This window comes from Sardina pilchardus, chromosome 19, assembly GCF_963854185.1.
Source record: "Sardina pilchardus chromosome 19, fSarPil1.1, whole genome shotgun sequence".
In the NCBI taxonomy this organism is placed as follows: domain Eukaryota; kingdom Metazoa; phylum Chordata; class Actinopteri; order Clupeiformes; family Clupeidae; genus Sardina; species Sardina pilchardus.
Window position 1 is genome coordinate 7,389,445 of NC_085012.1, and position 22,181 is coordinate 7,411,625.

General features: G+C 45.5%; 1 protein-coding gene across 1 annotated transcript in view; it reads left to right on the plus strand.

Annotated features, from left to right (window-relative positions):
- Positions 1 to 22,181, plus strand: part of asap1b (ArfGAP with SH3 domain, ankyrin repeat and PH domain 1b) — an 87,435-nt gene that overhangs the window by 62,059 nt on the left and 3,195 nt on the right. Inside the window, exons 17-29 of the mRNA XM_062521248.1 lie at positions 571 to 704; positions 1,128 to 1,219; positions 1,606 to 1,792; positions 4,198 to 4,283; positions 7,781 to 7,896; positions 8,606 to 8,673; positions 9,563 to 9,670; positions 10,633 to 10,858; positions 13,985 to 14,188; positions 15,756 to 15,834; positions 20,086 to 20,150; positions 20,520 to 21,253; positions 21,966 to 22,091. Coding sequence (XP_062377232.1) covers positions 571 to 704; positions 1,128 to 1,219; positions 1,606 to 1,792; positions 4,198 to 4,283; positions 7,781 to 7,896; positions 8,606 to 8,673; positions 9,563 to 9,670; positions 10,633 to 10,858; positions 13,985 to 14,188; positions 15,756 to 15,834; positions 20,086 to 20,150; positions 20,520 to 21,253; positions 21,966 to 22,091 — 2,225 coding nt within the window. The remainder of the gene's footprint in view (positions 1 to 570; positions 705 to 1,127; positions 1,220 to 1,605; positions 1,793 to 4,197; positions 4,284 to 7,780; positions 7,897 to 8,605; positions 8,674 to 9,562; positions 9,671 to 10,632; positions 10,859 to 13,984; positions 14,189 to 15,755; positions 15,835 to 20,085; positions 20,151 to 20,519; positions 21,254 to 21,965; positions 22,092 to 22,181) is intronic.

Here is a 22,181-nt window from a genome sequence, read left to right on the forward strand (position 1 = left end):
GGGGTGACTTGCCACTTGCAGGCTTAACTCAGGTTCCTAGAATCATTCGGTCTGAATGATTTGGTCCCTCTCTCTAGTTGTGGTTGAAGTCCAGCGCTATGCAGGCCTGGTACACAGACACACGTAATCAATCTCCCACTCATACTGTGTACACCCACCTGCACAAAAGAGAAATCTAGCTCTGTGGAAAGTGCACACACTGCAAAAGGCTCTTCAGTGCCCGGGGGGTGATTTGTAAAGATGCTCTTTTTGTTTATTACCTCCGCCAAGGAGTTGGGGTTTGTTTGTTTGTCTGTCTGTCTGTCTGTCTGTTTGTTTGTTTGTTTGTTTGTTTGTTTGCAAGATAACTCAAAAAGTTATGGATGGATTTCGATTAATCTTTCAGGGTAGGTCTGAAATGACCCAAGAAAGAAACTATTACATACATACATTCCGTATTACCGTCTGGATCCAGGAAGCGGTTATGTTTTCGCTTGGCGGAGGTCTGCGCTCTCGGAGTGCTTTTCTAGTTGACGATTGCTCAACCTGTAAACCTCTTGTGTGTGTGTGTGTGTGTGTGTGTTTGTGTAGATCCGAAATGGCTGTCCACTAACCTGGGGATCCTGACCTGCATCGAGTGCTCCGGCATCCACCGGGAGATGGGTGTGCACATCTCACGCATCCAGTCCATGGAGCTGGACAAGCTGGGCACCTCCGAGCTCCTGGTACGCCTCTCGCTCTCACTCTCGCTCTCGCTCAGTTCTATCAGTTCACTTCAAAGAGCTTTATTGGTGTGACGAAAGCAAAAACTTGTATTGACAAATTCTACGCACACAGGCACAGATTTATGTAAAAACAGAGCATAACATCTCTCTTGTATCTCGCAATCTGTCTCTCTGTCTGCTCACTGAGATACTGACTGACTCACTCACCAATAAAGATACTAGATACATTCACAACATTCATTTTAACACAGGAATCACAGTCACAGCTGTTTTGCACACACTCATAGACACAAAGTAATGCTCTGACATTCATGTAGTTCATCCCGGCACATGAATCAAAGTCAAGTCCAAAAAAGTCGGTTCTGCATCGTCTTCACGCGTGTTCGAGAAAGTCTCATCCTCTGCCCGTGTTTCTCTCCGCAGCTGGCCAAGAACGTCGGAAACAGTAGTTTTAACGAGATCATGGAGGGGAACCTCCCGAGTCCGTCTCCGAAGCCCACCCCCTCCAGCGGCATGTGAGTGCAGCCCTCTCCTTTGATGTCCCTCCTGAGCGAGCGCGGCTCTCTTCCCACGGAGACGGCTCTGGCAGGAGTGCTTTTGATGTGCAAGAGAGCGCAGCGTGATGACACGCAGGGCAACATGGCCCTCTGTAGTCGCTGTGGTCTCTGAAGCCGTCCACTCAATTGCGGTTTCTCCAACTGGACCGATGTAGAGTTTGCGGAACAGCACTTGTAAACCGAGTTAGAGGAAGGGGTTTTGAAGTAGTTTTTGTTTGATGAATTCCCCGAAAACACTATGTTGCTGTTTGTGATATTTTTTTCAGAACTAAAAGAGAGTGTGTGTTGATTTTTTGTGTGTGTCATATTTAGCTTTTTCTGCGCTGTGTTTATAACCTTCTCAGGACGGCACGGAAGGAGTACATCAACGCCAAGTACGTCGACCACAAGTTTGCTCGCAAGACCTGCAGCTCTGCAGCCGCCAAGATGAACGAGCTGTACGAGGCCGTGCGCTCACGCGACCTCCTGTCCCTCATCCAGGTGTACGCTGAAGGGGTGGAGCTCATGGAGCCCCTCCCAGACTCCGTACAGGTGAGTTCCGCGCCCACATGTGATCTAGGCCTCAGGGTATAATTTTTTTTTACTGATTCCAACTCTCGGACCCCACATTCTCACAACATGTTTTAGTAATTAGTATTATCTACAAAAAAATCTCCGCACACTTGGATCCATGCAAAAAAAGAATGTGTATTTACTACCAAGCTTTCGGTCCTTAGACCTTCATCAGGGCATTGATTAGTAATTAGTATTATAAATGGCTTAGATGTGCTCCAAGCAATGGCACACTTTTTTTATAGGCTAAAACATATTTTGTTACTTACTGCAAACATCACCTCACCATCCGCTAGCTGTCTGTGTCCTGAGTACACTGTAAAAAAGCACAGTCTCTGTGGACAGCCCAGGCTTCAAAAACAGCAACGAAAACAACCTGGGCCAGAAAAACAAAACAAACTGTTCCAGCAAATCACCAACGAGATGCGCGTTTAGGAGAGTTTCAATTGCACGGGAGGGAGGGAGGGGGAGGGAGTAGCACGCTAGCTCTCTGTCTTGTTTGAACGTCAACAGAAGTGACGTTAGCCAGCATCGCTTAGAGTGCCTTTAAATGACTTGAAGGAGAACCAACTGTATTGCTCACAAAACAAAATCAACTATGTGCATGTGGCACTAGAAATGATTCATTACTTTATGCAGTGTACGTATTCTTTGTCGTTGCCCTTAGAGTCTCCAGCCCTTTCCTAAGTATCCCACAGCTCCATATCTATACCAAAACGTGGCTCTGTATCCAAATATATTGGATGTAGCGTTGCTCCATGATGCCATGACGCTCCATACTTGTGATTAAATGGGTTGAACAGGTCACTGGTTTTTCCCCTCCGTGGTAGCTGCCCATATCCTGACCTCTCCCACAGCTGGGCCTGCATGGGAACACACACACCCTTACTCACTTCCCTATGCCATGACAAAGCAACATCCTCCGCCATCACACACACACACACACACACACACACACACACACACACACACACACACACACATCCCTTCATCTGTCTCCTCAAGTCTCCCAGACAACGCCCAACGCCACTGGAGTTTGGATTGACGAATAAAGAGGAGGCAGGAGAGAGATAGAGATAGAGATAGAGATGGATAGAGAGAGAGAGAGATGGAGATAGAGATGGATAGAGAGAGAGAGAGAGAGAGAGAGAGAGAGAGAGAGAGAGAGATGGAGATAGAGATGGATAGAGAGAGAGAGAGATAGAGATGGATAGAGAGAGAGAGGTAGAGAGAGAGAGAGAGAGAGGGAGAGAGAGAGAGAGTCTCTCCGTTCGAGGCAACACACGCGCGGTTAGGCTCTGGCATGGGTGCGGCACCTCGAGCTGCACAGTGCGTATAAGTTTGCGTATGACTCATCGAAACAGAAAATCCAGGTTGACGTGATGTCCATAAATGAGTTGGTGTATTGATGCGTTCAGTGGCGCGTTAAGGAACGGAGGGGGCGTGTGTGTGTGTGTGTGTGTGTGTGTGTGTGTGTGTGTGTGTGTGTGTGTGTGTGTGTGTGTGTGTGTGTGTGTGTGTGTGTGTGTGTGTGTGTGTGTGTGTGTGTGTGTGTGTGTGTGTGTGTGTGTGTGTGTGTGTGTGTGTGTGTTAGAGAAATGTGGATGCTGGATGCTGAAAAGACGTGCTGGGGAGAGAAATGAAACTCTTTCGTACTCTTTTTTTTAAATTTGATTTATTTTTTTGGTTGCGGAGCGTTCCGTGGGTGAGCATGAGTCAGGGGCTTGTGTGTCGGGAATGCTGATGGGTTCAGCTTACAGCGTGACTCATCATTCCACTCAGAGTGCCCTCAGGCGCAGCCCTGTGGGACAGATGAGTGGGATCGACAGATGGGCAGAACACACACACACACACACACACACACACACACACACACACAAGCACACACACCACAGTGTACAGACTGACAGACACACACACACAAACACACACACCACAGTGTACAGACTCACACACACACAGACACACACACACAGACTCACACACACACACACACACACACACACACACACACACACACACACACCACAGTGTACAGACTCCCAAACACTCACACCACAGTGTACAGACTCACACACAATCACACACATACACCACAGTGTACAGACTTGTACACACTACACACACACGCGTGTATACTATAATATGTATGCATATAGTGCAGTAGCTCTACACACACTCACACACACACACACTGTATACAGATGTATCATGTGCAGAGTCTCTAAGGATGTGATGAAGGGGCAAATCTTTAGCTTGTTACAGCTGGTGCAACTGTATGCAATAGTATGAATTTGTTTGAATAGGTGTGTTTGTGTGTGTGTGTGTGTGTGTGTGTGTGTGTGTGTGTGTGTGTGTGTGTGTGTGTGTGTGTGCATATACAGGAGACTGGCGAGACTGCACTACACTACTCCGTGCGGACGGCTGACCACACGTCTCTGCACCTGGTGGACTTCCTGGTCCAGAACAGGTGAGCACTGACCCCACTCTCCGTAGCCTCTCCACTCGGACTCTGCCCCTGGTGTTGTGTGGGGGATGTGTTGATGTGTGTGTGTCCTGTGTTGTGTGTTTGCAATGTTGTTGGCGTCTGGTGCTGCTTTTCCTGTGTACGTGTTTAAGACATCCTGCTGCACACCAAATGTCCTTCTAAATAAAGTGAAACTTGAACTTACAATTAAGGATACAAGGATACAAGGATGTTGTTAAAATGAAGAACTCTGCGCATCAATCCAAAATCGTCTGCTGTTTCAGGTGCTTCTCAGTAGGACTTTCAGGAGAATCAAGTAGGAAGGAGACTGGAGCACACTGATCTCACGTGCAGTCTTTTATTGGTGCAAACAAACTGACGTTTCGACACTACTGTGTCTTCTTCAGAGTCATGGATACAAGGATGTTGATTTGTCTGCATTCTTTACATCAGTAATCATATGAATGTGACAAATCAACATCCTTGTGTCCTTGTATCCTTGTAAGTTCAAGTTTCACTTTATTTATCCTTTGAAAAGGACATTTGGTGTGCAGCAGGATGTCTGAAACACATAACCTGATAGCCAGTATCAGACAGACACAGGACATGAAGAGGCCACAGCTGCCTAGAGTGACTGATGGGATGCATGTGAGCTTGACCGTTGAGAGAAACCAACCCGATGCATAGTCACTTGATCTGACCACATCTGGGTTTTAATATGATGTGGAGGTGATGGGTGAACAGGTGTTTGATCCGGAGGTTTGAAACAAACAGGGGGAAAGGACCTACAGTAACCAGGGAGTTTCCAGCTATGTTTTCAGTTAGGAACCAAGGTGTTTGGCCATAGTCTCAGTACTCGACAGCCATTCCATTCTCAGTGCTCCTTACTTTCTTGGAGTCTGGAAATTTGGTGATTTTGCAGCACATTCATATGCAGGGGTTATATAGGCTCCCCAACAGAAGCTGTGGGATCAGTGTTGAGTGGAGAAGATGCAGGAGATGGAGGTCAGGTCCTCCTTTGCAGAGGCCAGGCTGACATCCCGTCACGTCAGGAAATATGAGCGATCCCTGGAAAACACATCCTGGAAAATATGGCAGGCATGTGTGGAATGTTTGTGGGCTTGCAGCGAACGTGTGTGTTGGGATATACAGGAACACACACACACACACACACACACACACTCACACACACTCACTGTCTGGCTTAGAACCTGGGGAAAAAGACAGGGGGACAACTGGAAAGGCTCTCTCTCAGACACACACACACACACACACACACACACACACCACACACGCACACAAAAACACACTCGCACTCACAATTACATTCACACTCACACACTTTTAGGGTCATGAAAGTAGGTCGGAGGGGAGATTAAGCTTGGTGTGTGTGTGTGTGTGTGCAGGTGGTGATCTCTCTTTTATCCTCCCTCTCTCCCTTCCCCTCTCTACCTCTCTCTCCCTTCCTCTCTCTACCTCTCCCTTCCTCTCTCTCTCTCTCTCTCTCTCTGTCCTTCCTTCACTGGATCAGATGTTGCTACTCACAGGCCCCTGACTCTCCCACGCCACCACGCCATGATTTCCGCTCATGTGCCCAATTATAAACAGTGAATTCATCCAGTACTCCTCTCTTGGCAGACATATTTAAAGTCGCTGAACCTAAGCACATTATGCTCACATAGATATACTCACTCGTATGCATTATGTATGCCACATACCCTAGTGGGAATATGGAGTATGTTGCATACCTGTAATCAAGTCACTATTTTAGCTTTTTTGTGAAATATTTAGCTCACCAGAATGCCTCAAAATGCCATATCACATGATGGCCATGGAAAACAGTAGAAGCTTGAGAAAGCTTTCATTCCATCAGAGAGTGAGAAGAGGTATATTTTATAGTATTTTCAACAAATTTGTTTGGAAAAACAACATTTCTCACCTAGTTTGGTGATATCTCAGGAAACGGCTTACAACCCTGCACAGGAAGAACACAACAAGTAAAGAAACTGCTCCAAGGCTGAGAGTTGGAAACACAATGAGGGGGATTAGAGTTGCCCTGATTTTGTGTGTGTGTGTGTGTGTGTGTGTGTGTGTGTGTGTGTGTGTGTGTGTGTGTGTGTGTGTGTGTGTGTGTGTGTGTGTGTAAAGGCTCTTCTCTCATCTCTCAGCTTATTCCGAATTTAACCCTCATAAATGTTCTTCCTGACTCCAGGCTTGTACTGTGCTTTTGGTTTTACACAGCAGCAGCAGCGACTGCTTGAGAGAGAGAGGGAGAAAAAGAGAAAGACAGAGAGAGAGACGGAGAGAAAGAGAAAGTGTGCGAGGGAGTGAGTGAGTGAGTGCGTGAGCCTGAACGAGACTCTCCTCCTCACACTGTAGACTCCCACAAGGCGAGGAGAACTAGGTCACACACACACACTCTGTTGTGTTAATTTATTCCTTTGCTTTCTGACGCTTCGCTCGCTGCTGACCCAAATGCGTCCGCTTTGCTGCTGCGTGCTGCACTACCTCTCCCCAAGTGTGTGTGTGTGTGTGTGTGTGTGTGTGTGTGTGTGTGTGAGCAAGCATCAACACATTTGTGCTTAAATACATTCTCTGTGTGTGTGTGCGCGCTAGACAGTGAGAGAGCAGGTTTAAGATTGTTCATGTTGTTGTGTATGTGTTTTTGTCTGTGATCAAGTATATGGGTGTGTACAGTCCAACGTGTGTGTTGTTCAGTCACGTGTGTGTGTGTGTGTTTGTTGAGAAGAGGTCCGGCGACGAGGCAGCGCTGTGTGAATGTCAACAGCCTCATCTAGGGCTCCTCACATGGTTATGAGTCTCTGCGGTGTCATGAAAGCTAATACTAGGCTATGTAGCGCTACACTACACACACACACACACGCACACACACAACACACACACACAACACACACACTCTCTCTCACACGCACGCACGCACGCACGCACGCACGCACGCACGCACGCACACAAACATACACACATACACAACATGCACACACACACACACAAGCACAAAACACACACACACAAACATACACACACACACAACACACACACACACACACACACACACACACAGAGAGAGGAAGAGGGAGATGAAGTCTAGTGTGGGTGGGTCCTACTGACTCAGTCTCAGCAGTAGTCAGTGGAGCCGGCCCCTGAGGTAGCTGCCAGGTTGCCGGGGGAGACGGGGATTTTGATCAAACTCCAGTGCAGCTGCTTGGGCAGATGTTGAGCTGACGGGGAGTGTGGACCGACCGCGGTGTCGCGCACACACACACACACACTCTCAAACACTCCCACTTGAACTGGTCTCTTGTGTGTGTGTGTGTGTCTCTGCTGTGATCAAAGATGTAATAGCATCTGGTTGACAGTTCTTTGACCTCTTGCCCTTTTTTTGTTTGTTTGTGTCTGTGTGTGTGTGTGCGCGCGTGTGTGTACATCTCTCTCTCTCTCTGTGTGTTTGTGTGTGTGTGTGTGTGTGTGTGTGTGTGTAGTGGAAACCTGGACAAGCAGACAGAGAAGGGGAACACTGCTCTGCACTACTGCTGCATGTATGAGAAACACGAATGCCTCAAGCTGCTGCTGAGGGGCAAGCCAGCCACTGATATCAGTAAGAAACACACACACACACACACACACACACACACACACAGTCTGGGATAGCACAAACATACACACATACTCATAAACAGACACACAATCTGTGGTGGCACTCCACTTCCCTTATATCTGTTTCAGTCATATCATGATACTCATAACAGTCGCATCATCACACTCCAAATATCTTCCTCTCACTTCTGAGAAAGGCACCGCATGAAACATGGCACACACACACACACACACACACACACACACACACACACACACATCCATGCATACAGTGAAATATGACACAAACACATTGAAATATGACACACATGCACAATGAGCTTATACTCACATGCACTATAACGATATTTCAGAATCAAATAACACCGTACATCAGATATGTGACACAAGTACAACACACACACACACACACACACACACACACACACACACACACACACACACACAATGAGATAATACACACATACACTATAGCAATACCTCAGGATTACATTATACCCTTGTATCAGATATGATCAATAAAATGTACAACACACACACACCCACACACACACACCCACACACACACACACACACACACACACACACACACACACACACACACACACACACACACACACACACAGGCATCCAGAGACCTACAACCCACACATCTTAATAGCTTTCCCTGAGTCAGATCATGATCATGCAATGTCTCTTGTGTCTTCCAGCCAATCAGAATGGAGAGACAGCGCTGGATGTTGCTAGGCGATTGAGGAACCGCCAATGTGAGGAGGCGGTAAGCATCACCTGGGCAGCCCGTCTGAAAGGGCCTGGACTGCCCCCCATCTCTCCTCTATTGTGTGTGTGTGTGTGTGTGTGTGTGTGTGTGTGTGTGTGTGTGTGTGTGTGTGTGTGTGTGTGTGTGTGTGTGTGTGTGTGTGTGTGTGTGTGTGTGTGTGTGTGTGTGTGTGTGTGAGGAGGCGGTTAGCATCACCTGGGCAGCCCGTCTGAGAGGGCCTGGACTGCCTCCATCTCTCCGCTCTATTTTTAGTCATTAGTCCGTCAGTCTGTTAGCAGTTTAGCATGCATGCATAGTACTGTAGGTATCTGTGTCCTTTTCAATTACGGTCCTCGTTTTGGTGGTTTAGGCACTGTTCATGTGAATATTGATTGATTTGTTAATATAATCAGCGATTAAAAAAACATGCTAGTAATTCGATTTGGAAAAATCTACAAATCCAACAAATTTCCACACATTTATGTAATTTTCAAAAAAAAATATTCTCAGGCTGTAGTATAAGATTTGGACACTAGAGGGCAGCAGTCAGGTGCAGAATCACTAGTTGCACACTTCTGCTGGTGATAGTAACTCTTCAGGCTTTGTAACTGAAGCTTTCTCCAGATTCAGACAGCCAAGCCCAGGGGGTTGGTAAGCCATTGGGTGTCAGATTTACATTAAGAGGTCAGCACTGTAGCATTACTGAGATGATATAGACCAGGCGGAGGCTAACTGTAGACCTGGGATCAGCTCTCTTGATTGAGCACATTTCTCTTCAGATGGGGGATAGTGGATTGCCGTCGGACCTGTACTCATAACTCTGTGTGTGTGTGTGTGTGTGTGTGTGTGTGTGTGTGTGTGTGTGTGTGTGTGTGTGTGTGTGTGTGTGTGTGTGTGTGTATTGCAGCTGGTGCAAGCTGCTGCAGGGAAGTTTAACCAGCACGTACATGTGGAGTATGATTGGAACTTGCGTTTGGAGGAGATGGACGAGAGCGATGATGACTTGGACTTCAAGGTTGGTTTGCTCAGTTTACCAGGCCCTGGATCAATATGGACCTCACTTGAATCCTCAAATCACCCACGCATGCATCAAACCACTTCTCCAGTAGTTGCCCCAGACATATTTTGTGTTGATTATTTTACCCCACAGCTTCTCTCGTCACCCAGAGAGAGAGAGAGAGAGAGTATGCACATTCTAACTACTAACTACTTCTCAATATATTAAAGCAAAGCATTTCACTTTTCACCATTTATCTTTTTATGAAATTGTTCGTTTTATCCACAGCATTTTATTTGTTTGTTTTAATCTCCAATTTGTAGTTGACTATTACTACTACGGCTTTTGTGACTACTACCACTATTATTCCTATTAATACTATTACTACTACCACTACTATTAATGACTATTACTACCACCGCTACTATTAATGACTATCACTACTACCACTACTATTAATGACTATCACTACTGCTGCTACTATTGTGACTATTCCTACTACTACTATTACTACTACTACTACTACTATTAATGACTATTACTACTACTGCTGCTACTATTGTGACTATTCCTACTACTACTATTACTACTACTACTACTACTACTACTACTACTACTACTACTACTACTGCTGCTACTACTACTACCTATTAATGACTATTACTACTACTGCTGCTACTATTGTGACTATTCCTACTACTACTACTACTACTACTACTACTGCTGCTACTACTACTACCTATTAATGACTATTACTACTACTGCTGCTACTATTCTGACTATTCCTACTACTACTACTACTACTACTACTACTACTACTACCACCACTACTATTAATGACTATTACTACTACTGCTACTACTACTACTACCACTACTATTATTACTACTGCTACTACTACTACTACCACTACTATTATTACTACTGCTACCACCACTATGACTTATTATTACTATTAATACCTGCCTCTCTCCCTGTAGCCGAGCCCCATAAAGAAGGATCGCTCTCCGCGGCCCCAGAGCTTCTGCCACTCGTCCAGCCTGTCCCCCCACGACAAGCTGTCCCTGCCGGGCTTCCTGGGCCCGCGCGACAAGCAGCGGCTCTCCTACAGCGCCTTCACCAATCAGATGTACAGCGCCTCCACCGACGTACCCTCCTCCCCCGGCACCGACGCCCCGCCCCTTCCCCCCAGGAACGCAGGCAAAGGTAGGCGCCGCGCCACGCACCAACGCCAGACGGGGCCCACTGCAGCGCTACTGAGGGCGAACAAATCAAACTAGCTATGGCGCTAACTCTACCGTATTTACATTGTGCACTTGTCCTGACGTACTGTACCACTGCAGCACTGCTGAGGGTGTACTAGGTAGATAGATAGATAGATAGATAGATAGATAGATACTTTATTGATCCCCAATGGGAAATTCAAGATTCAGAAATCAAGCTAGCTATGGCGCTAACTCTACCGTATTCACATTGTGCACTTGTTCATTAATGTGCACTGTCCCCATCTAAATAAACAATTAGATAAAAAATAATAAATGGGGGACATTTTAGAGGGCAATTTATATGAAACAATTGTTGTATATGCCTTATTAATTTTAATTTAACAGGCATATTATGAGTATTTTGAAAAAGTTTAGTATATTGCGCTGACACTGAAGTATGTACTGAAATATGTTTCTCTGTTATGTAAGACTGAAAGAGAGATTTTTTTTTTCTCTCACCATATTTTTTCTCACTTATGTAAGATTATATTGACTTGTGTTAAAATGGTGTAATTGGAAATCTCCCGTGGGGCTGCACGCTGATGGCTCAACTCATCCCTGAGACCACAGTGGGGGATGTAGACCTCTCTGAAACACCTTTGTGTCTTTCCTTTGTCTTTACTTCTTTCTGTATTTCTACCTTCATCTCGCACCTCACACACACACACACACACACACACACACACACACTGAGGAACATCCAGATGTCAACCAGAAGGAGGTGTCATAATGCGGCTTTTCACCAGATGACCTCCAGGCCTTCTGCGTCGGCGTGTGGGCAGTCAGTGTGTGTGTGTGTGTGTGGGAGGGTGTGTGTGGGAGGGTGATGGGGCCTCTCCCCAATGCCCTCAGCCCTCAGCCATGCAGAGCCACTGCCAGCCATTCGCACTGACAGCCCAGCCCCTCAGACCACAAGCCAAACTGTGTGCAGTAAAACAATCACAGGCCTCAATAAATTTACTCAGAAAAGAGCTTGGTGTTCTCTAGCCTTCACACACAAACACACACACACGCACACACACAACAGCAGATACACTGGCTATACACACGCTCCTCTGTAGTGAGTCCATGGAGACGCCAGATGAACGATATCTCTTGATGTGGCAGTGTGTTAAATTGAACGCTGCCTTTGTGCGGTCTGCGATCAGACTGAACAGTGTTTCTTTATGGGCCGTCGCTCAGAATGAACAGGCCCTTTTTATGTGTCACTTTCACAATGAGACAGCCTTTGGACACACACACACACACACACACACACACACACACACACACACACTTCCATCTAACTGCCACTGCCCTGTTCACTTTTCCTGTAGAGGTTCAACAGTTCATGTTAGATATGCCGCTAAGGCAATGTTTATGAGGGTGTAATAAGGATTGTATGGATTGCTTTCTCCTTCTTTTTAAATTGCTTTCTTTTCTCTCTCTCTCTCTCTCTGCTCAACTGAACAGACTCCCTTTCTTATCCCCTCTGAGTTCAACAGTTGCTTTCTTGTGTTGGGTGAAGTGTGCAGCGTTTCTTTCAGCTCCACACTGCTCATCCTATGCCCTCCTCTCGCCTCTTTTCGACTTGGTTTTGTTTGTGTTTGAGGTTTGGAAAGGAGTTGGGTTTTTTTTTTTGCGGAACTGGCCTTCTATGAATGACATCTGCTCTCCCTCATTTCCATCTCTTTCTCTCTCTTTTTTTTCTTTCTCTCTTCCTCTATCTTTTTTCTTTCCTTTTTCCCCTCTTCCTCCCGCAGCGCCCTCTCTGGCCTTCCTTGGTTCTCATTCGCACTACGCCACTCTGGCGAGCACGCGGCAGTATATCAGTGAATATCTCTCTTTCTTTGGCTTTTGCTTGATATGCGTTTTTTTTTTTATTATTATTATTTTATTTTTCTAATGCACCACGCTACCTCCGTGGTGCCACCCGCTGTAGAACCCTCGAATTGCATCATGGGTGAAAATTGGGCTCAAAATGGGCACGCACGTTGCATGTAAGTTCATCTCTTTTAACTTGGGAACTCTGGGGAACTCTGCCAATTCTCAATAACAATAACACTTAGTGTAACTAAGACGCTGATTGACTGTGTTTAGTTGTTTTTGGTCTGAGCCCTGTCTTGGACCCTTTGGGGACGATTTGTTATTGCGTCTGCATCATCCTTGAGGTGTTCTGTTAGAATAGATGCACGTCCTGAGGATTTGCGTTGGCCCCTCAGACGAAGCCTCATGTGTTCCTGGGTGATAAAGCCCGTAACGTGCGGTCTCATTTTGACCTCTGCTGCCCTCCCTGACCCCACGCTGCACGGCTCCTGTGCTCACCCACGGCTGAGCTTTCTCTTAGCCTATACGCTGTCAAAACTTTATCTTAGCCTACGCTGTCAAAACTGCGCTGTCAAAATTCTAGCTTGTGTGTAGGCTTCTCATCTCACCTTGTCTTTGAATGCTCCGTATTTAAGGTTTGGTAAAGCAAGTGTTAGGTTATTTCTCATCAGTGGTGTTATATAGACTGAGGTCTATATTTTCTGTTTATCCAAGTCATGTCGTCATGTCTCCATGTCTCCATCCCAGTGTTACATGGTGACTACTCTGTGTTAGTAGAGCTGTTCAAAGCCTCATTCTTTGGTCGTAATGTCTGCACACATTAGTGTTTCTCTCAGGGACCAGGCCACAGCCACAGCCCCAGCGCTTGTCAGCCTCTGTAGTCCTGAAGCGAAATCCTTCTGATAGGCTCCAGATTCTCACCCAGTCAACCTTCCTCCCTCCTCCTCTTCCTCTCTCCCCTCCGCTCTTCCCCTTATCGCTGCCTCTCCACTTCCCTCCGCTGCTCTCCTCATCCCCCTGTTCCTGCCTCTCCATCCTCCTGCTCCCTTCTCCTTGTGTTGGCATATACCCCTCCTGAGTGTCTCGTGACTCCTTCATCAATCCAGCCTCCTCTGATCTTCCCAGCTCCCGGTGCCAAATTACCATGTTTGATGATCATGCTGTCAGCAACCAAATCCCTAACTCCCTTCCTCCCATGTTAAATCATGCATGTGTGTGTGTGTGTGTGTGTGTGTGTGTCGTGTTTGTGTCCTACCCCCAGCTACCCCCTCCACCCTCCCTGCCAACAACACCCAATCCCCCGGCGGGGGAAGCTCCTCCACTCTGTCCAAGAAGAGACCTCCTCCCCCTCCCCCCGGGCACAAGCGAACCCTGTCTGACTCGCACACCCCTCACTCCCACACACTCCTGATCAAAGGTGGGCAACCCCAGGTGGAGCCCGCAGGACTGTCCCCCAGAGAATCAGGTGACGCCTCGTCTCTCCTCTGATAGGTCTTATGGCTCTGTGTGTGTAGCAGGGGCCCTAGCTGTACTTACGTTGGTGGTCCAGCATTGCCCTAGTGCAGACTTTTATAAACATTTTAATAAAATCTTATAGCCTATAAAACCTTTTTGCCTACAACAAAAATCCATAGCAGGGTAGAAGAAAAGTCAAGGTAGGCTAAAACAGCCGTGGAAATGTGAGAAATTGGGACAAAAATGCACAGACAGCTTCAGACTGTCGCTGTTTTGAGAGGTGTTTACCCTTCATGGGGTAAAAGTAGTTTTAAATCTCTCATTTGTGTTCTGCTGGGATTGAGTTGCATTTCAGCTCATTCTCTTGACTCAGCTGTAAGGGAGTCTTGTTCACCTCTGCAAGGGCAATTTGATTTGCAACATTAGCACAAAATCACTGGCAGCCTTGTCTGCTGCCATTACCCTTTAACAGTTATCGGGAAAGGCCAACCTAATTAGCATACATTTTGTGAAACTCAACACTTTTTGAACATCATGAGTAAGCTACAGTAAGTGTCATTCATCACTGTCATACAGCAATAGTGGGTTACGCAACAGCGTCTCTGCTAGCTTGCTAGCCCTGGGGCTAACTATGTTCCTAGCCATGTGTCAGATAAGCGGAGTCATACACACAACCCAATTCTGACAAGTCACATATGTTATGTGACTAGTGATTTGTTTAGGATTTTTCTCGCCACATGATGAGAAAAGTTACATTTGTATTTAGACACGCCAAGCCAGAAGCCTTAGTTGTAGCTTACCCTTCAGTGTCCCTTTCTTATGTTCCATCTGACAAGGTCAAGTTGCGACCTTGTCAGTGTTTTGATGTGTGCAGTCCTCCCCACATGAGCATTCACAAACATGTCAGTGTGCCTGTCAGTTTTCTTTCAACATTTTTGGTTGGTGTTCTTTATTGTTATCATCCAGATAGGCAAAACATTCCCCATTATCCAGATTTTACAGTTATTTCAAGAAGAAGCCTCAAAGTTTTGTCTGTTTTTAGAAAATCAAAACCTTCGCCAGAGATTTACATAATTAGTATCAGCTAATTGACAGCTCAGCCTTGCAATACCCCCTGTGTCATGCCCTCTGACCTTTGCCTTGACACCCATGATGCGCATGATACCCGCAGAGGATTCTGGGTAATTAACACCAGTGATTTCCAATCATGGTCCTGAGGGGTCAATTGGATTTTCAGCATCAAATGATTTGACAGGTCTAGTTCTGGTTCATGTTAACATACACATGTAGACATTAGTACGTCTTTATAACATCAAAAGCATCAAACCTGAAGGGACCAGAATTGGAATACTGGCTGTTTTTTTTGTTTTGTTTTTTGTTTACCATGTGTATGGTTCTTTGTTCTTACCTCAGTCAACTGCTTATTCAATATTATGTTACTTGCTTACTTATGTATTATGTTTATAAACTAATAAAAAAAACACTCAAATGTAACTTTTAAGTATAGTCACAATCAGGTACGTAATGGCTGTGGTAGTTCACCACACACAAAAACACAAACTGTGTTTCACTTACAGGGAGTGATTCTACACCACCACCTATCAGCAAGATGTCACCTATTGCAAACAAGTTTGAGGGCATTCCACACGAGCAAAGGTAAGGAATATTTACTGTGCTTTTGAGGAGAGGTACATACAGTATGTGCAGCATCTCCCTCTGTCCTGAGTCAAATTATATGAATTCACACAGCTAACTTTTGTTGGCAGAACAATTCATTATAATATGAGTGTGTACAACAAGTGTGTAGTAGCGAAGATCCTTAAGGCGGAGCAAGATACGTCGTCGTAGTTCATGTCTATGGGCGCAAAACGGGGATCACTTCCTCTGCATAAATGGAATAAAGGGGTGTGTCATGTCCATAGACTTCAATGGAACAGCTCTGCATAAAGGGGGATTGTGCCCCCCCCCCCCCTCCCTCTTGCGATTCGGGTTCCAGGAAGTGGCTTCTCATGAAGTATCTTGCTCCGCCCTTAACGATCTTTGGTAGTAGTTCTCTTAAAAAGTTTAACACACAAAATATATCACATGATGACATGAAGTCACATGACTGCTTGACTTCATGTGACTTCTTTCAAGCAGTCACGTGACTATAGGTCACCATGCGATTTATTCTGTGTGTTCAGGAGTAGGCCTCCTATGCCATGCTCCTATGCTATGAGTTAATTTCCTGTTGCATTAATTACAATTACTGATGATGGTGTTAGGATGAACATAAAAATGTTTTGTACCATTTTCAATTCAATTCAAGAAACGTTATTTATCCCCGAGGGGCAATTTCTCTATGTAGCCATTTTATTCATTTTTAGTCCAGTGTTATCGGTATATACAGTGCCTATAGAAAGTTATCATACCCTTTTGAAATAGTTCCTTTTTTTGTCTTACAGCCTGAAATCAAAACCCATTTTTAAAAAAATCTTTTCCAGTTTTATTTACAAATGTAGCTGTACAACATCAAAATAATGAAACAAAAGTCAACAGTTCTGAAAATTAATAAAAAATTAAAAACTAGAATAACAGGGTTGGAAAAGTCATCATACCCCTGACTTAATACTTTGTCAAGCTTCCTTTTGCTTTCATTACAGCCATCAATCTGTTTGGATATGTCTCTATTATAGCTTTGCACACCACAATTTTCCGTGCAGAATTGTTAAAATTTAGTCAAATTCTGTAGGGAATGGCGATGGACTGCTCTCTTCAAGTCAATCCACATATTTTCTATAGGATTTAAGTCAGGGCTCTGACTTTGCCACTCAAGGATATTCACCATCCTATCCTTAAGCCACTGCTTTGTTCTTTTGGCAGTATGTTTAGGATTTTTGTCGTGTTGGAAGGCGAATGACCTCCCCATCCTCAGCTGTTTAGGAGAGGGACGCAGGTTTTCCTCAAGAATTTTGGTGTACTTGGCAGCATCCGTTTTCCCTTCTATCCTGACCAATTGCCCAGTCCCCGCTGAAGAGAAACATCCCCAAAACATAATGTTGCCCCCACCATGCTTCAAAGTAGGTATGGTGTGTTTTGGGTGTGTTTGGGTGTGTATACTGTGTTTGGTTAGCGCCTGGAGCTCAGTCCAAAAACTTCAATCTTAGGCTAGCTTTACACGACAACGATCTGAACACAATCCGCAAAAGTGGCGTTGCGTTCCCACTTTTTATTTCGCGTTTAGACGAGCGTCTTTGGGTGGAAATCTGCATGCACACGGTGACGCAAAAGTGTGTGAAATTTGATGTAGTATGCATGCCAGGTGGCTAGGTGATACTGTGGAGCACTGCCAAACAACAACACCAAGAGCGCGCGCATGCGTTGAAACTTCCTTCTACTTTCTCCGTAGTAGCGCAAAATAGCCATAAGACTTAAAAGAAAATAGCCCACCGTCAAAAACCAAATCATGCCTAAGAACCGAGGCAAGACAGACAACTTTGTCTGGACAGACGAGGAGGTCGAGCTATTGTTGCAAACGACGTTGGATCACAAGTAATTAATTTGCCTTCTCTGTTCTGATATATCAGTAATTACTCTGCTTATGTGCTGAAAGGACTCCTGAATAGCTATCAAAGCAGCTAAGGCCACTTGAATGTCTGACTGATGGAAATAATCGACATGTTTGTTATTTTTTGGCTGTACTGCACATGTATATGACGTCAACGCGTATGCGAGGATAGCCAGCGTGAGCAGCTCAGAGCACACTTTTGCGTTGTCAACCCTTTAGACGGGAACGCAACGGTGGAGCGTTTTTAAGATTTCCACTCTGGAGGGTGGGTTCATTTTTTTGCGTTTTTAAGCCCCAAAAACGCTGTCGCCGTCTAAACGAAAGGCACATCTGATAAAATATTTTGTCGGTTTCACCCGGGAGCGTTGTCGTGTAAAGCCAGCCTTAGTCTCCAAAAAGTTCGATCTTAAGTCCCTTTCCCACCTAACTTCTAGAAGTTACCCGGACATATTTACCCGGTAGAGGCACGACACGGACGTTTCCCACATGAGCTTTATGTCCGAGTGAGATACGGGTAATTGTGTTCACACTAGACCCGAGTAGGAGCCGCGAGGGGTGGGGCAATGTCAGCACTTGCAGGGGGAGGGAGATGACGCTAAATAAATGCGTTGTTGTGCTGTGTTGCCTGGATGATGCGAACTTGCATCAGATCCAAAACATCATGAAACAACAGAAGTAGTTAGCTCGCTAGTCAGCGGGAGCTAGCATAGAGGAAAAAATAGCTAACGCCAGGACCACAGTAAACAATTGCTCTACTTCAACCCTCTCTGGTATAAACATCCAACACAACAAATTAATAGAAAATAATGACACACCTGGAAAATATATAAACAGCACACAGAGGTCTGAGGCTGAGGCTCCTTCCCAACTCCTACAAAAAGCAACAATGCTAAATAACAGCGACGTTAACTATTAGCTGTTAATTGCTAACCACTGTAATAAACAGCTAGTTGCAAGCTAATCGGCAACACTTCACGCTATTCACGTTTGCAAGGATAATCCTGCCTGTCATTGTCACCAAACACAACAACGTGATTGCAGTTTAAATTTTTATTGTACGTACACAACAAAATGTCACTGTTTTCTGTACTCCGGTGTTCTCGTCTGTGTTCATACTCGTAGGGCAATGTTTATCGTTACCATGGCAATTTGTACTTTCTGCCTCACGCTGCAAGCAGGCTGCAAGGGCGCATTTCTATACGTCATCGGTACGCCCCCCATCTCTTCCCAGAACTGTGCCGGCTGCGTTCCCACCTAGCGCACCCGGGTAACATCTAGAAGTAGTACTAGGGGGCTAGTAGGGTGAGTTCCGGGTAAGAAAATACCCGAGTTTTGCGTTCCCACATACAGCCATCCGTTTGATATCCGTTTGACATCCGGATGTCTTGCTCATGTGGGAAAGGGACTTTAGTCTCATCTGACCATATAAGCTTTTTCCACATGGTAGCAGAATATTCCAGATGTGTTTTTGCACTGAACTCCAAGCGCAATGTTTGGCGAAAACCAACACAGTACACCACCCAAAACACACCATACCTAGTGTGAAGCATGGTGGGGGCAACATTATGTTGTGGGGATGTTTCTTTTCAGCGGGAACTGGGCAATTGGTCAGGATAGAAGGGAAAATGGATGGTGCCAAGTACACCCACATTCTTAAGGAAAACCTGCTTCCCTCTCCTAGACAGCTGAGGATGGGGAGGTCATTCGCCTTCCAACACGACAATAATCCTAAACATACTGCCAAAAGAACAAAGCAGTGGCTTAAGGATAGGATGGTGAATATCCTTGAGTGGCAAAGTCAGAGCCCTGACTTAAATCCTATAGAAAATATGTGGATTGACTTGAAGAGAGCAGTCCATCGCCATTCCCTATAGAATTTGACTAAATTTTAACATTTCTTTACGGAAAATTGGGCAAATATTCCCCTATCTAGGTGTGCAAAGCTATAATAGAGACATATCCAAACAGATTAATGGCTGTAATGAAAGCAAAAGGAAGCTTTACAAAGTATTAAGTCAGGGGTATGATGACTTTTCCAACCCTGTTATTCTAGTTTTTCATTTTTTTATTAATTTTCAGAACTGTTTACTTTTTTTTCATTATTTTGATGTTGTACAGCTAAATTTGTTAATAAAACTGGAAAAGATTTTTTTTAAAATGGGTTTTGATTTCAGGCTGTAAGACAAAAAAAGTAACTATTTCAAAAGGGTATGATGACTTTCTATAGGCACTGTATATCTATATAAATAGATAAAAACTTTGTAAGTGAAGATCAATTCAAGCCTTAAACCGACAGTTATAGAGACAGTTATAAATCTCATGTTATTGTGATCTTAATGGGACATTGCTATGTTTTCTAGCACTACTTCTTGCAACCCAAAGTCTACACTCGGCCCAAGGGTTCTTCCCAAACTACCTCAGAAAGGTAAGTCCTCAGGATCATATTTCAAGATTTCTGAGAGTGCTCAGAAACTGTACTGTGATGGAGGAAGAAACTAAGAACTTGAAAGTCATCAATATGTAGCTGAGTCACTGGAAAGTGCTTGACTGTTTTGTAAGCACTTGTGATAAATTACAAAAGCTTATGTGCCTGTGCATGAGATGCATGCATGCATGCGTGCATGTGTGTGTGAGTGAGTGTGTCTCGTCTTGCTACTTCAGTTCTAATAAACCTACATGAAACACATGCTTTTAACCATAAGAGTGACTAGTGCTACATGCACAATTTAAGTAGTTACTGGCTACTAGAGGTAAGAACTCAAGATAATATCGGTCATTGTTTTTTCCTCGCCAGTGGCTCTGCGAAAGATTGACACCATCCACCACCCTTCTGTGGACAAGACCCACCAGCCTCCTGAGGTCTTTCAAAAATCCCCTGAGGTGTTCCAGAAGTCTTCTGAAGTGTTCCAGAGGTCACCGGAAGTGTTCCAGAAGTCACCGGAAGTGTTCCAGAAGTCACCGGAAGTGTTCCAGAAGTCAACGGAAGTGTTCCAGAAGTCACCGGAAGTGTTCCAGAAGTCTCCAGAAGTGTTCCAGAAGTCACCGGAAGTGTTCCAGAAGTCTCCGGAAGTGTTCCAGAAGTCTCCCGAGGTGTTCCAGAAATCCCCCCAGGCGCCCGAGCCACCCCACAAGTCCGTGTTACCTGACAAGCCCCAGCTGAGTGACCGCCCCCCCAAGCCACAGCCGTCTGATCTCCCTCCCAAGCCTGGGGAGCTGCCCCCCAAGCCACAGCTGTCCGACTTGCCCCCCAAGCCCAACTTAGGAGATCTGCCTCCCAAGCCCCAGCTGAAGGATCTTCCCCCCAAACCCCAGCTTGGGGATCACTCCCCGAGGCCAGGACCCATGGAGCACCCCCACAAACCACCCCCCGCGGAGATGGCCCCTAAACCGCAGCCCCCTGACACTCCGGCAGCCAATCAGCATGGAGAGACATCTCCGCACCCCGCCCAGCCCTCCAGCGAGGATACCAACGGAAGCCCAGTGTCCGCTCCAGAGACGCCGGTCCCCTTGCCGAGAAAGATCACTGTGGTGAGCTCCCGGTTACAAGACTCTTCTTACAAGGCCATGTGTGGTAACTTCTGTGAAAGTCCAGACAGACCGTAATGAAGTTCGCAGATAAATCAGAGCGGTAGATAAAACAGAGTGGCGACACTCCCATAGACCTCCATAGAAAAAAATGGCAGTGCTTTTTCCAGGCTATTTCGTCGTTATGGGGCTTTTGGAACTGTTTACAGCCAATCTCTTGGTCACTAGTCAATGAGTTAATTGATTACACCTTCCAGCATCAGAAGTACATCCCACCCTCCTGCGATTCAGCCATTCAGCACAGTTTTTTTTGGAACTTTTGATCGTGGCGGTAACATCAAAGAGTGTCGCAACTCTCTCTTTCTATGGCTCTGAGATAAATAAGCCATACTACGGCCAGAAAGACACTCAGGTGTATGTTCTTAACACTTAAGGCCCGTACACACTGACACAATACACAATATTTCGGACAAGATATTTTGCATGAAATTACATGTATTTTAATTAGTCTGTACACACAGAGGACGAAGTTCGTTGCGATGAAAAAAAAAAGTTCAGAACAGTCTCATTTGATGCGACATTTTGCATTCGAAAAATTGTACGAGCCTTTAATGGTTGTTGAGTGTCGTAAAGTGGGTGCAGCCATAGAGTTTGTTATTTGGTGAGCACGTGTTTGCACCTGCTGATGATGTGTTTGTGTTTGTGTTTTTTTTAGCAGGCAAAGGCAAAGACTCGGCGGGTCAAGACCATCTACGACTGCCAGGCAGATAATGAAGATGAGCTGACCTTTGTGGAGGGAGAGGTCATCATAGTGACTGGAGAGGAAGACCAGGAGTGGTGGGTAAGTACAGTACATCTGGCCTGTCTGTTTCCTCCTGCGGCGGCGGCGGCACACCCCAGCGAGCACACCCAGTCACACAGGCCACCTGTT